Source organism: Sander vitreus, chromosome 12 (assembly GCF_031162955.1).
Source record: "Sander vitreus isolate 19-12246 chromosome 12, sanVit1, whole genome shotgun sequence".
In the NCBI taxonomy this organism is placed as follows: domain Eukaryota; kingdom Metazoa; phylum Chordata; class Actinopteri; order Perciformes; family Percidae; genus Sander; species Sander vitreus.
Window position 1 is genome coordinate 6,122,849 of NC_135866.1, and position 13,154 is coordinate 6,136,002.

The 13,154-nt window shown below is 39.6% G+C and overlaps 1 protein-coding gene across 7 annotated transcripts in view; it reads left to right on the forward strand.

Annotated features, from left to right (window-relative positions):
- LOC144526158 (uncharacterized) overlaps positions 1-12,948 on the forward strand; it is a 38,872-nt gene extending 25,924 nt beyond the window's left edge. For 6 of the 7 annotated variants that reach the window (XM_078263385.1, XM_078263390.1, XM_078263388.1 and 3 more), the window contains 17 exons: positions 328-393; positions 1,388-1,456; positions 1,538-1,603; positions 2,509-2,577; positions 2,673-2,738; positions 2,845-2,916; positions 3,029-3,091; positions 3,589-3,660; positions 3,751-3,807; positions 4,766-4,813; positions 5,063-5,125; positions 5,464-5,526; positions 5,953-6,024; positions 6,241-6,280; positions 6,413-6,464; positions 7,088-7,502; positions 9,125-12,948. In XM_078263385.1, coding sequence (XP_078119511.1) covers positions 328-393; positions 1,388-1,456; positions 1,538-1,603; positions 2,509-2,577; positions 2,673-2,738; positions 2,845-2,916; positions 3,029-3,091; positions 3,589-3,660; positions 3,751-3,807; positions 4,766-4,813; positions 5,063-5,125; positions 5,464-5,526; positions 5,953-6,024; positions 6,241-6,280; positions 6,413-6,464; positions 7,088-7,502; positions 9,125-10,354 — 2,583 coding nt within the window. In that variant the 3' untranslated portion in view covers positions 10,355-12,948. The remainder of the gene's footprint in view (positions 1-327; positions 394-1,387; positions 1,457-1,537; positions 1,604-2,508; positions 2,578-2,672; positions 2,739-2,844; positions 2,917-3,028; positions 3,092-3,588; positions 3,661-3,750; positions 3,808-4,765; positions 4,814-5,062; positions 5,126-5,463; positions 5,527-5,952; positions 6,025-6,240; positions 6,281-6,412; positions 6,465-7,087; positions 7,503-9,124) is intronic. The other variant, XM_078263387.1, reaches the window with a different exon arrangement.
- Positions 12,949-13,154: the final 206 nt, after the last annotated feature.

The window sequence follows — 13,154 nt, forward strand, 5'->3', positions numbered from 1 at the left end:
CCTTCAAAAATTGTTTATTGTCCCCCCCCTACTGTTAGATCAGATTTACGCCCATGTGTTTATTCAAACCTGCATGTAATCAAATAATCTTTGTTAGTAGTGCTTTTAGTAACAAAGTGCTTCACACAACACACCAAAATAATAATAATAATAATAATAAATTAATGTTATAAATGAATTTGGCCCAGATTTATTTAATACCACAGAAATTCATAAAACCAGTGTGTGCAAAGTCTGATTTACTGTGATCCTGGAAGCAGGTGTAGCTTTTGACTTTTGATTCTGTTTAATTTTTCTTTTGTTTCCTTTGAAAAATCGGTGTTGTAGGAGAAACAAGGCGGCCTGGCGGGCATCTTTAAAAGATCACCCAGTATTGACAACCTGTTTGATGAGGTGAGTGTCCATCCCGTGCAAACACTCACAGCAGCATCCTCCCCGCTAAGGAGACATCATTGTTACACATGACAACAACGTTACGTTGACAAAAATAAAGGTTCAAGACACTAACTAATACAAAAATGTATGGTGTGCTGAAATGAAACCAGTGGTGGGATGTAACGCAGTACATTTACTCAAGTAAAATGTTGAGTTAATTGTACTTATTTCCATTTTCTGTTGCTTTCTACTTCTACTCCACTACATTTCAGAGGGAAATATTGCACTTTTTACTCCACTACATTAATCTGACAGCTGTAAGCACTTTTCAGGTCAGGATTTTACATGTAAAGCACATGATCAGTTTAAAAATGATTATGCATTCTTATAAATGAAACAACATCTACAACAGTGTATCGAGTACTTAAAAGTACAACCGACAATCTGACTGGGATCATTTTGCAATGCATATTTCTTACTTTTGATACTTGCAAGTAAAGTAAGTCAGAGTTTTGAAGTTAGATTTTGATTGCAGGACTCAACAGAGTACTTTTACACTAGTTAAAGATTTAGATTAAAATATCTCAATACTTCTTCCACCACTGCTGAAAGGTAGAATATAAATTGACTGTATGCTCTGAAACATGATTGGCAATAATGTAAAGTGCAGTTTTAGGCACCTGGCTAAACCATGAACACCCTGTTCAGTGTTCAGTCTTTACGCCTCCTTTAGCACTCTTCACAAGCCAATCCAGAGAAGATTACTAGCCAAAATGTCCAAAATGAAACTGTAGTGTCCGTTTGAAACACTTTTTTATCTTTAGAATAAAAAACTTTGCACTGATTTGCATTTTCACTCATCAGGAGCAGTGGTGGAATATAACTAAGTACATTTACTCAAGTACTGTACTTAAGTACAAATGTTGAGGTACTTTTTGAGCTATTTTTACAGTATGGTATTAGTACTTTTACTTAAGTAAAGGATCTGAATCCTTCTTCCACCACTGATCAGGAGAAAGGCGGGCTGTTCAGCGGACTAAAGAAAACACCCAAAGCGTCCAGAGACGAGACCGTTGCAGAGGTGAGTCTGTCACTCGTTACACTGTCTGTGGTGACTGTTATTGTACTTATTTATAAAACCGTCCATTTCTCTTTTTTGCAGGACAAAGATGACCAGAATGAGCTGTCAGCAAGTAATGACAGTCTGTTTGACAACAGCAACACCAAGGTACTGAGAAATGTTGGTTTTTGAACCAAAAAAAGAACATCAGCACTATAAAATAGAAACAAATGCAACATGCAGTTTCTCATCTACATTTAAAAAAAAAAAAAAAAGAATATTTTAAACTCGTATAGTTTACGTTTATTTATTTTTGATTCAACCTACGCCTAAAGTCCTTGCAAGTCCTGCATTGAAAATGTTACTTAAATAAAAGTATGTAAAGTATCATCAGGAAAATGTACTTAAAGTATTAAAAGTAAAAGTGCTCAATGCAGACAATCCCATTTTAGAAACTGGAAACGATCCAAACAGTTGTGTGTTTAATGGTCTAATCATTTCAGCTGGACTCGTAGGCCGTTATATTGTTTGCTAGTTTCATTTATAATCTACATGTGTTTCGTGTGCAAAAATCTTAATTTGTAAAGTTACTAGTCACTAAAGATGTCAGATTAATGTAGTGGAGTAAAAAGTACAATATTCAGAGTATTTATTGGAAGGATAAACCCCTTGAGATGAATCATCTCATTTTCTAGAGGGTCCTTAAGACAAATAAACAGAAAAAACAAAACACAAAATACATAGACACATACACCCAGCACTCCCAAGCCTAACTACTCCAACATCAACTGACTCCCCACATATACAATACTAAAAATAAGAATAAATAATAAATATTTACAAGTAAATACACAATAAGTGTAGGAAAATAATGTTTCTCTCTGAAATGTAGCGGAGTAGAAGTAGAAAGTGGCAGGAAAGAAAAGACTCAAGCAAGTACCTCAACATTTGTACTTGAGTAAATGTACTTAGTTACATTCCACTACTGACTTTAATGTTTACTATGACACATCACAGATACGCCTGATGTAGTTTTGACTTACACAGACTGTGTCTGTGTTGAATGTTTTCAGGAGAAAAGTATTTTCAGTGGCATGTTTAAGAAGACTCATAAACCAGCAGATGGGACTACAACAGATGAGGTACATGAATGGCCCTTTGACATAAAGTTATTATTATATCACACCATTTCTCTGGACTTTGTATTGGAGTTTTATTTTCTGTTTTCTGTGTTTAGGAATCAAACGAGGATAAGAAGTTATCTGCCAGCTGGGAAAATCTGTTAGAAGCAAACACATACAAGGTACAAATGTTGTCCGACAATCACAATCTCAGCCTGTTGTTCTTTGTTCTGCTGTTGGTACAGTAATTATTTTAATATTAACGTGTGAATGTTTCTTATGTTTCAGGAGAAGACTGGAGGACTGGCAGGGATCTTCAAGAGGTCTTACAAACCAGCTCCGCGCTCGATCGCTAATGAGGTGACCAAATCCATGATGTGTGTGGTTACCCGCTGTTTAGTAGTCTGTAAAAGCTCTTGCAAAAATTACCTTCAACAAGTTTAAACCAACCAGATTGCTTTCTGTTTTCCAGGATCCTCTCAGTGACACATTGGCGTTGTCCGCCAGCTGCGGCAGCCTCGCAGAAACTGCCGAGGTGAGAGCTACTCCAAGTCTGTGGATGCACTCGGCAACTTGCTGAGCAACTCTAAAAGTACTTTCATGAACATATTTTTGGTCAGCAAACATCTGAATACTTTTTAAGATGATGATCCCACTCAGAAACGCAATGCCACAAGGCCAAAAACATCAAATCTAGAGAAAGAAAGGCTCTGCACACCAACGTCCAATGACATATTTAAGCTAAGCTTTCTTCTTTAATGTGGACAACTATTTAACAAAAGGGAATCCCAGAGCATTTGACCCAAGTGTGCAGAGCCTTCCTTTCTCAATATCTTCTGCCAGCAAAGATTTAAAATTGATTTTAAATGCCATTATTTACAGTTTTATATTTACATCTGAGTAGGTGTTGGGCCCTGTGTTCATCTTTCCTGTTTATTAGAGGGTTTCCCAACAACCTCACCCAAAAGTTTCGGTGATAATAACATTTTAAAGTAAGTGAATTCATTTTCTGTTTTTTATTTTATTTTAAAGGATAATCTTTCAGCAGTTGGTGAATTGTCGAATAGTAACGATAGTCTTTCTGAAGCTAGAAGCACCACGAAGGTGAGTCTTGATGTAGCGTTATTAATTATTGTGTTGGATTGTATCAGCATATTTCGCCTTTTTTAAATGAATGTTTTATTTTTCTAACAGAAGAAAAAAGGAGGGTTGGCTGAAATGTTCAGGAGGACGCCCAAAACAGAACAACAGGTACAATGTTGTCAGCACAGAAAGGCATGAAATGTATTTTTACATACACTCGTATAGAATCAGTAGTAGATGGGACAATAGTAGTAACAGTTATCATTGTGGTAGTAGTCGCGCATAGCCAGACCTTTCTCCACAGCGCTGTGTCAGTTGCTGGAGTATGGTCTGGCTACACCGGCTTATTATTCTGGGATATGGAGGAAAAAAAACACTGGGTTCTTTGTTGAATTCTTTGGACCAATCACAATTGTCCTGGGCGGCGCTAAGCCCCAGATGCAGCAACGGTGCCCTTCATAGCAAATCATAGTGGAGATAGAGGAAGGCACGCGCCAGATGTCAGGCTTTATCCCAGCACTGTACATCCGCTAAGCCAGACTATAGTGGTAGTAACCTAAAGATAAGTAGGGTTAATCAGGAATACAGTTTTGATTTAGATACATTTCCAATCTGTACATTTGAGATTGAGCCAATGAAGTCAAAACTAGATCTGGGCAATGTGGAAAAACTCAAATATCATGATATTCTTGACCAAATACATCAATGGCGATATTGTAGGGTTGACTATTGGTATTTCACAAAATATTTACACAATAAGAGTTTTGATAAATAATCACCAGTATTCTAAGTATTCTAATCTAATGACTAAGTGGGTAAAGGCAAATAATAAAACAGCTAGAACAGTCTGGTAAATTCAGAAAATGACATCACTTTACTGTAATGCAACCTTTAAAACCAGGAAAGGACAACACTTGTGTCATATTACGATATCTAAAATTTAAGATGATATATAGCCTCATATATCGATGCCGATAGAATATTGATATATTGCCTAGCCCTACAAAAAACTATTTAAAATGCTAACAATATGTATTAACACAAAGAGTTAGCATTGCGAGACGATCCACTCCTGGATAATGTGTCTGTGCAGCTGTTCAGCATTTATCTCTGTCTTCTTTTGCAGGAAAGCGAGGACATGGAGGCACCGGAAAGAGGCAGCAAGAAAAGACGAGTGAGTTGTTGTTCGCTTTAAAGAAACATCCAGAGACGTGACGGAGAGTCGCACGAGCAAGAACCAAAGTGTATTTCAACAGCTGTACCACTCGGTGGTTTATCTTAATACGGTTTACAACACTTCAACGGTGACAGGAGCTGAACTTTGTGACCATTCTTCTCTTGCTTCTCCAGTTTGAGCTCTTAACTTTGATGTTAAAGCACTTTTCTCTTTGACAACCTCATCTTTTCTTGTTTTGTTTCTCAGGTTGTGTCATTCCGAGTCAAGAAAACTCTTCCCAAAATACAGAAGCTTGATCTACCTTCACAGGTATGTACTCATCTCCTCTAGTTGTTCCACAGTTACAACTCACTTTGCTGTTTTGCACCCTGCTCCTGCTCTTTAACTATGTTACCACAGAGAGATCTAAAACTTAGTACACATATGGATGTTAACACTGAGAAATAAACTAAAGTCTTAAGGATCAGTCCAAGAGGTTATAAGAAGTTGAAGAAGTATTAGAAGATTGGGTAATTTCTTTTGTTCTATCTCTAAACATGCTCCGTCCTCCTTTTACATTCGTATTTCCTTTAATTGTTTACTGGTTTTATTAATAATGTGTTAAAGTTCTTTTTAATGACAGGTATTGTTGTTTTCTTCCTCCACAGAGTTCAGACAAGATGCCTCTTATTGAGGAGGCTGTAGAGCTGCAGGAGCTGAACCGAGCACATGTTAGCATAATGATATTATAAAGTAGATATACGGAAGAAAAAAAAGGTTGAGTAGGGTTCACAAATGTCCAATGCAAAGAATCCAACCAAGCATCTATTTTTGTGAACGGTAGCCAGTTTGTCATGCTGCTTTGAAATCAACTGAAAAAGGAAATTCAGTCTTTGGTTGACAAAATTAAATCTGCCACATGAACACATTAATTTACTCTAAATAAAACTGGAACAAGAGTGTCTGAAGATTCAGAAACACACACGCCGATTGTAACCTTCCAAACTAAAGACAAGAGTCAGATGTTGGGGTTTTTCACCAGTGGGAGAAAGACTTAACAGACATACAGAGAGAATGGTAGTGACCACAGTTTCAGATACCAACCCTTTAAAGTGAATATTGTGTCACAGAGTTGTGTTGTTGTGTTTGTTTTCCAGGAGAGCACAGTAGAGGTCCAGACTTTGGAGATGGCAGCTTACCCTACTGAAGACAACCCTCTGGAATCTGAGGTCGGTTTGTTTGGGCCGCTTTCACACACGCTGTGGTTCATTTGTTCCTTTGGCAGTACACAGAGAACGTTAACAGTTCAATGCATCTCAGTTTTAAATGCTTCTGAAAAACCCTGTACTCACATGCTGATATGCATACAGTACATGTTTCCATTCCAAAGGCTTTCGATAAAAGATATACAGTACATCTACATCGATAAATGTCTCTGTTTTCAGGAAAATGATGATTTGATGGAGTGGTGGAGCACAGTCAAAGGTCAGTATGATTGTCCATCCACACACACACACACACACACACACACACACAAAAAGAATGTTTCTTTTAATGTAAAAGAAATCAGCACTAACAACCAGTATTAATTGTTTTAATTCTGCTGCCGGTTTCCAGGATGGGCAGAGTGGAACGAGACATCTAATTTCCACGAGGATGATGGGCAAATGTAAGCGTAGTTTCTTAATTTTAGCCACAAGATGTTATTTTGGCACTCCGGGGATATTTTTGGGTATTGTTTTATTTCTATTTCCTTATCCAGGATGTCCATCAGATCTGTAGCAAGCCCCCTCACTTAAACCAGGAAGCTCGACTCATAATAGGCAAGAGTCAATTTTAGCAAAAACTTAATTTTTTTAAACTGACCTAAATTATCTAACCTATTTAAGTTAATCCATCCAACAATTTTGTGCTGCTTATCCAGGTCCAGCTTCTGGTAATATCATTAATTATATTAGCAGTAATTATTGTTATAAACTGCGGAGAAGCACTGAAAATGAATGTGATTTGATAATAAATAATTATAGGCCAAATCGTGCCTATTGGTTTTCCATCATACGTTCATCTTTTAAGCCAATATGATCGTGAAATAGCCAGGTATTAAATTGCGTTGTGTGTGATATATAAAAAATATTTTAAAAGTCCATGTTTTGCCTTGTCCACCTGCAGATTTCACTTGGGACACATGCGCGTAGGAAATTGCTACTTCTTAGGCCTACAAGCATGTAACTTTAAACTTACCAAATACACCATCTGGTTTCAAGCCTTCACAGCTCTCGTGTGTCTCCGCAGGTCGATGGAGCAGGCAGCTGACCGTGTCTACATGGCAGCCTGTCTCTTTGTGCGTCTTTTCAACAAGCGGGGGGCGTCCTTACAGCGTGGCATCCTGGAGCTGTTGGCTCTGGCCGACGCTGCCGATGATTTCCACAAAAAGACGGTGAAAGCTGCTGTGGGTGGAGGGGTGGCCAGTGTTGCTGGCAGCCTGACAACAATCACAGGGCTCATTCTGGCGCCTTTCACCTTTGGCGCCTCCATTATTGTCACGGCGGTGGGGATCAGTGTGGCGACGGCGGGCAGCATCACCTCAGCAACAGCCAACATCACAGATACAGTTCACTCTAACATGGACCGTAAGAAGCTGGAGAAGATGATCCAGGGCTACCAGGAGGAGATCAGCGACATCAGGGAGTGTTTGGAGTTTGTGCAGGTGAGAAAATGTTAGAGTTTGTACTTAAATAATAATAAGACACAACGTGCCCAACTCACAATTAACCAGCACAACCTGCAACCAGCACAACAAATACATCCCAACAGGGGGAGCCACAGCCTTTCCAGACACAGTCAGAGTCTCACATGTAGGATACTAAACTAAAACATAGTATTTACTTTTTTTTACATGATCTCTTTCTTTGTTTACCCACATTAATTGCTAACATTAATTTAGGTTAGTGTTAGTTGTTGGCACTTGACCCTATACAACGTTCATAGCAACAAAAATGAATAACGGGGGATACAGTTAGTAAAGAAAGATAAATAAATAATGAGGCATGGTTTACTTCATAGGGAGTGTATTTGTGTTATTACATTATCTCGGTCACATGACGGTGATATAAAACCAAAAGGTGTATCCTGGAATTAGTTATTAATATATAAATAAATATTTTTTAATTTGACTGAAAGAGACAATTATATTGTTAGTCGCAATTATTTCTGAGACAATTAATTGTAGCAACATTTCGAATTGTTAGAGCTCTAATTGTATTCACTTCATAACAAACAAGCAAATGAAATGTACTCATTCATCCCGTAGGGAATGAGAAAAATAGGACGTGTATCTAGTACGCCTCCCTTTGGAGAAGGATTCTGTCCCCCCCTCTCTCTCTCTCTCTGTCTCTCTCTCTCTCTCTCTCTCTCTCTCTCTCTCTCTCTCTCTCCGTGCCATCTTCAGTGTCTCAGTGACCCTGTAGTGTAGTTTCACTTGGCCTTATCAGTTTCTTAGCACTTACTTCAGCAGGAGAAGAGCTTGGTTAACTTTGCAGGAAGATAGTTAAGTTAGCTCGTAAATTAATTTGTATTTGACATCATCATCTTACCCATCACCACTTAACCAAAGCAGCTGATACCAGTATGGAAATGATACTTGCCTCTGCCTCTTCATACGGGAATAGAGATACACTGACACAGCATGGCAACAGCATGTCGTGTTGCAGTGTCTTGGCTTGGCTTTCCGCGATCTCAATTCACACTATTTCCCAGAAATTCTCAATAAAATCTGGTCCCTTCTTAGAAAAATGACTATACTAAAATGACTTATAATCTGACCTAAATTACCATTGATAGTAATGGAATAGATCAGCTTTGCACCTGCAACGGTTTATTCTATGTCAAAATGATTCTCTATGGTTGGCAGTGTTTTTTTTTCACCTTTATATTTAAAAGGGTCAGAATATTAAAATGTAGATTATTTTATCCTCAGTTTGTTTTAATTTAAAAAACGTAATTGATGGAAAAAGACATAGATAGATATAATAGCAAGAAGTCATAAAAGTTTTAAAATTACTGGAAAATGTTCAACCGGCGTGTATCAACGCATTATGTTATATATTAACAACGTGTTATGTAATAAAACGTTAAAATGTAATGAATTGCAGTGCAAGTCAGGCTACAGCGTAGGGTCTATATCTACGTGAAGCTACATGTACCTCCCGCGTAGATTTAAGGCAGAACCATAAATCAGGACTTAGTAGTACCTCTACAAATGTATTTATTAATAAAAGATATCTCCTTTCTGACTGCTACCCTACTTTTTTGTCTCTGTGGCTCTTGTAGGCAGGTATGGACACCCTGCAGGAGTGGGACTTTGAGAAATACTCAAAGAGCGTCGCCGAAAAGGCTCTGAACCACAACCTCCGGCATGTGATGAAGGAGGGCGGCATGGCCGGAAAAGCCCTGTTGATCAACACAAACAAACTGGTCAGCACTGTGCAGGTTTTAGGCGCTGCAGGCGGTGTTGCCAAAGCCGCCCAGGCCATCAGCGTCACCACAGGGGTAATGTCAGCGCTCTTCCTGGCTCTGGATATTTTCTTCCTCGCCAAAGACTCCCACCAGCTCCGCAAGGGCGCCAAGACCAAGTTCGCCACCAAGATCAGGGAGGTGTGTAAAGAACTCCAGGACGGCCTCCTGGAGCTGAACAAGGTGAAGACGCAGCTGCAGAAGACCATGGATGGCATCGAGGTGGAGGTGGAGGAGGAGGTGGAGGTGGAGGTGGAGGAGGATGAGGAGGTGGAGGAGGAAGTCGACGACGATCCCAGGAAGCTGGCTGAGCTGGAGCAGGAACTGGACCTACTGGAGGAGCAACTGGACAGGAAGGTTGAGGAGGAGCAGAAGAGTAAAGATATGGGGAAGGAACATTTGAAAAGTAAGAAGAAAGAGAAGAGCGTGAAGGAAAAAGAAGAGCCAGAGGAAAATAAGGACCAAGATGAGATGGCAGATAAGGATGCCAAGACAGAGGGAAAGAAGAAAATTAAGAAGGGAAAAGGTGAGGGAGAAAGCAAGATTGAGTCAAAATTAGAGAAGATTTCTGAAGAGGAAAAGGAGCAGAACAACAAGACTGTCAAAGCAGCCAAAGAGGATGTTTTAAAAGAACAATCTCAGATAGGAAAGAAGGACAAAGAAACTGAGAACCGCAAGCAAGACCAGGCAAAAGAAGACAATTGTACAAATAAAATGACCGACGAGAAGGAGAAAGAGAAAAAGAAAACTGGAAAAGAACTATGTCAGGAAACGGCGACGGGAAGAGAGGATTGGGAAAGAGAGTGGCGGAGCAGCAGGGAGGAACCTGACCTAAAGAGTCTCCGCAGGGGAAGAACAGCTCGGCGTGATGACCACAGGGAGAGGGGAGGGGAGGAACAGGAGAGTAGGCGCGAGAGGAGGAAGTTTGAGAGAGCAGGGGGTGAGGAGGAGGAGGAGAGGGGGAAGAGGAAAGAGGATAAGGAGCGGAGAGGAAGTGACGGAGGCAGAGAGCAGGAACACGGCCACCGAGATGGTCTGTATATTTAATTTTATTTAAGTTATTTGTGGCACTTTTATTTTTTTGGGCATTTTGGCCTTTATTAGTCTATATCCACGACGTTAAACTTCCGGGATTGTTCAGGTGCCGCCGGAAATTCCGCCAGATGTCTTTCATTGTTCCTCAGATCTCTGCAGGGTAAATCCAGACTAGCTAGACTATCTGTCCAATCTGAGTTCCCAACTCACATACACATGTTCCACCGAGACAAGTTCCTTCCTGAAGCTGTTTTACAAAGGCGCCGTTGCTCCGTGTGACGCTTAGCGGCGCCCAAGACAATTGTGATTGGTTTAAAGAAATGCCAATAAACCAGAGCACGTTTTTCTCCCATCCCAGAATGCTGTGTGGACTAGCCAGACCCTCCTCAGCAGTGCCGTAGATGAAGGTCTGGCAATGCAAGACTAGGCCTTTATTTGACAGGACAGCTTAGAGAGAGTGGAATGACATGTAGCAAAGGGCTGCAGGTTGGAACCAAACCCGCGGCCACTGCGTCAAGGACTGAGCACCTTTATATGGGCGCGCGCTCCACCAGGTGAGCTATCCAGTATATAGCCTGAGTCTTTATAGCCAGCATAGTCATCAATAAAATAGAACTACTGAGCAAGGTGCATGGGTAGCAGCAGCTCGCCTACACAGGGAAACACAGGAAAAGTGCATATCAGCCTTACAAAGTCAACATAATGTAATGTGAAACAACCATCGTCAACATCAACATCAACATCAACATCCATTACGTCACCAACCCCTTTGTCAACGTCTCTGACGTCCTCAACACAAAGTCAACAGACTAGAATATAAACAACCAAACAAGAAATAAAGTAGCCACCGAGTTCAAGTTTGACCAATCGGACCTGAGAGGAAATGATGTTTATTGATGTTGTGATAAACCTAACACTTTCAAATATATACTTAAAACTAGGGCTGTCAGCGTTAACGCGCTAATCGCGATGCGATTAAGGGCCGGCGCGACGCAATTCATTTTTTTTAATCGCATGCCGGCATTTATTAATTTATTTTACACTTCACTCGGCTTTGCGTCGTGCCTAACAGGCTACTATTTAGACCCTTTGCAGCACCGTTACTTATCATCAAGCTGCCACTTCCTCGTAACACATCCTGCTGCTGCAGGCTGCAGGCATGATGGAGAAACACAGCAGCAATAACTCTGAATGGAGCTTTTTATTTTCCAAAACTCCCGGGCGGCTCATAGACAAGTCGAAAGCCATATGCACGTTGTGTAAAGCCAAATTAAAATATCACCGAAGCACGTCAAGCTTGAGCTACCACCTACAGAGCTAAGCATATAGTTCAGTTAACGTGATGCTACCCGCTAGCGGGCTAAACGGGTGGCAACTATCTGCAGACCTGTCAGCATCGTAGAGGACTCGGGTCTTAAAGACGTACTACGGTTGACCTGTCTCGTTGTCATCGAGGGGGACAGTAGTTTTCACGGACACACAGCCTGTATGACACGGAGAAAGCAGCCCAACTAGAACTGCTGCAAGGTGCTGCAAACGCTGTCTCATTAACCGGTGATCACTGGACGTCAGTGAGTAATCAACATTATTTAGGAGTTACTAAACACTATATTGACTCTAGTAAGGATAGGGACCTTTTAGTTTTTTTAGTTAGATACTTGGAGGAATTGTGCAATAATGACAGATTCACACATTTTTCTTTTGTTTACAGTAAATAAATAATTACAAATCTTAAAATCAAGTTCATAAAGTAACTTTCTTTGCATTCATTTGATTCCCAATCACGATACACTGGTAAGAATTGCTTTCCATTGTTAATATGTACTTAAAAACTGTTCTGAAATGCAAAATAATAGAATTTTAATCATGTGATAAAATAGGCGATTAATCGCGATTAACTATAGACATTCAGCGATTAATCGCGATTACATTTTTTAATCGTTTGACAGCCCTACTTAAAACCTTAACTTGTGTTACAGAAACATGTATTTCTACATGGTAGTTCTGGTGTTTCAGGGTAAAACTACACTTTTTTTAAGACTTTCTTTTAGACATACTGTGTGTGCATTGTGTTTTTATTTCACTGAAAAGAGCATTATGAGTGTGCAGTTGTTATATTTCATATATAAATTACTGCAACGTAGGAAAGCTTTTTGCACACCTCTTTTGTCGGGCAGGTGCGTAGGATGTGACCAAAAGTAGCAGATCAGGAGCTTAGAAAGAGTCCCATTACAAAGCAATCATTTATTTAGAAAACACAACGTTTCGGTCTTAGACCTTCATCAGGTAAAAATATATAAATATATAAATTACTAAAACTTGCCCTGGGAACTGTACCCGAATGAATATTAATTACCCTATATGTAATTAAATCATCTCATTTTTGTTTTTCTTCACATCACCCGTTACAGACATTTTTCACTCAGTGCCCTTCAGGCGTTGCCTTCTTTGTGTCAAGTTTAATGTATTTTATGTCACGTCTTGATGTTTCTGGAATATTGTGCAATGGTTCACTTTGTTTATATTCATCACTGGTGTCTTGGTTAAATATTATTTTCCATGGAACTGGTTTCTTATTGAACAAATAAATTATAAGAGTTATTAAATTGTGATGCTATTTTGCTTTTTAATCTTGAATGACACCTTTCTTTTCTTTTCTACCATTCACTCGACCCTATAAAGAAGTAATTTGTGTCTGGAATGGATGACAAATTTAAACCAACCATTTGGACTTTTAATTACTTAGTTATTGCTGGTTACTAAAGTAAAGTGTCTAAATACTCTCTGAAAAGACGAAGTAGTCACACAGTAG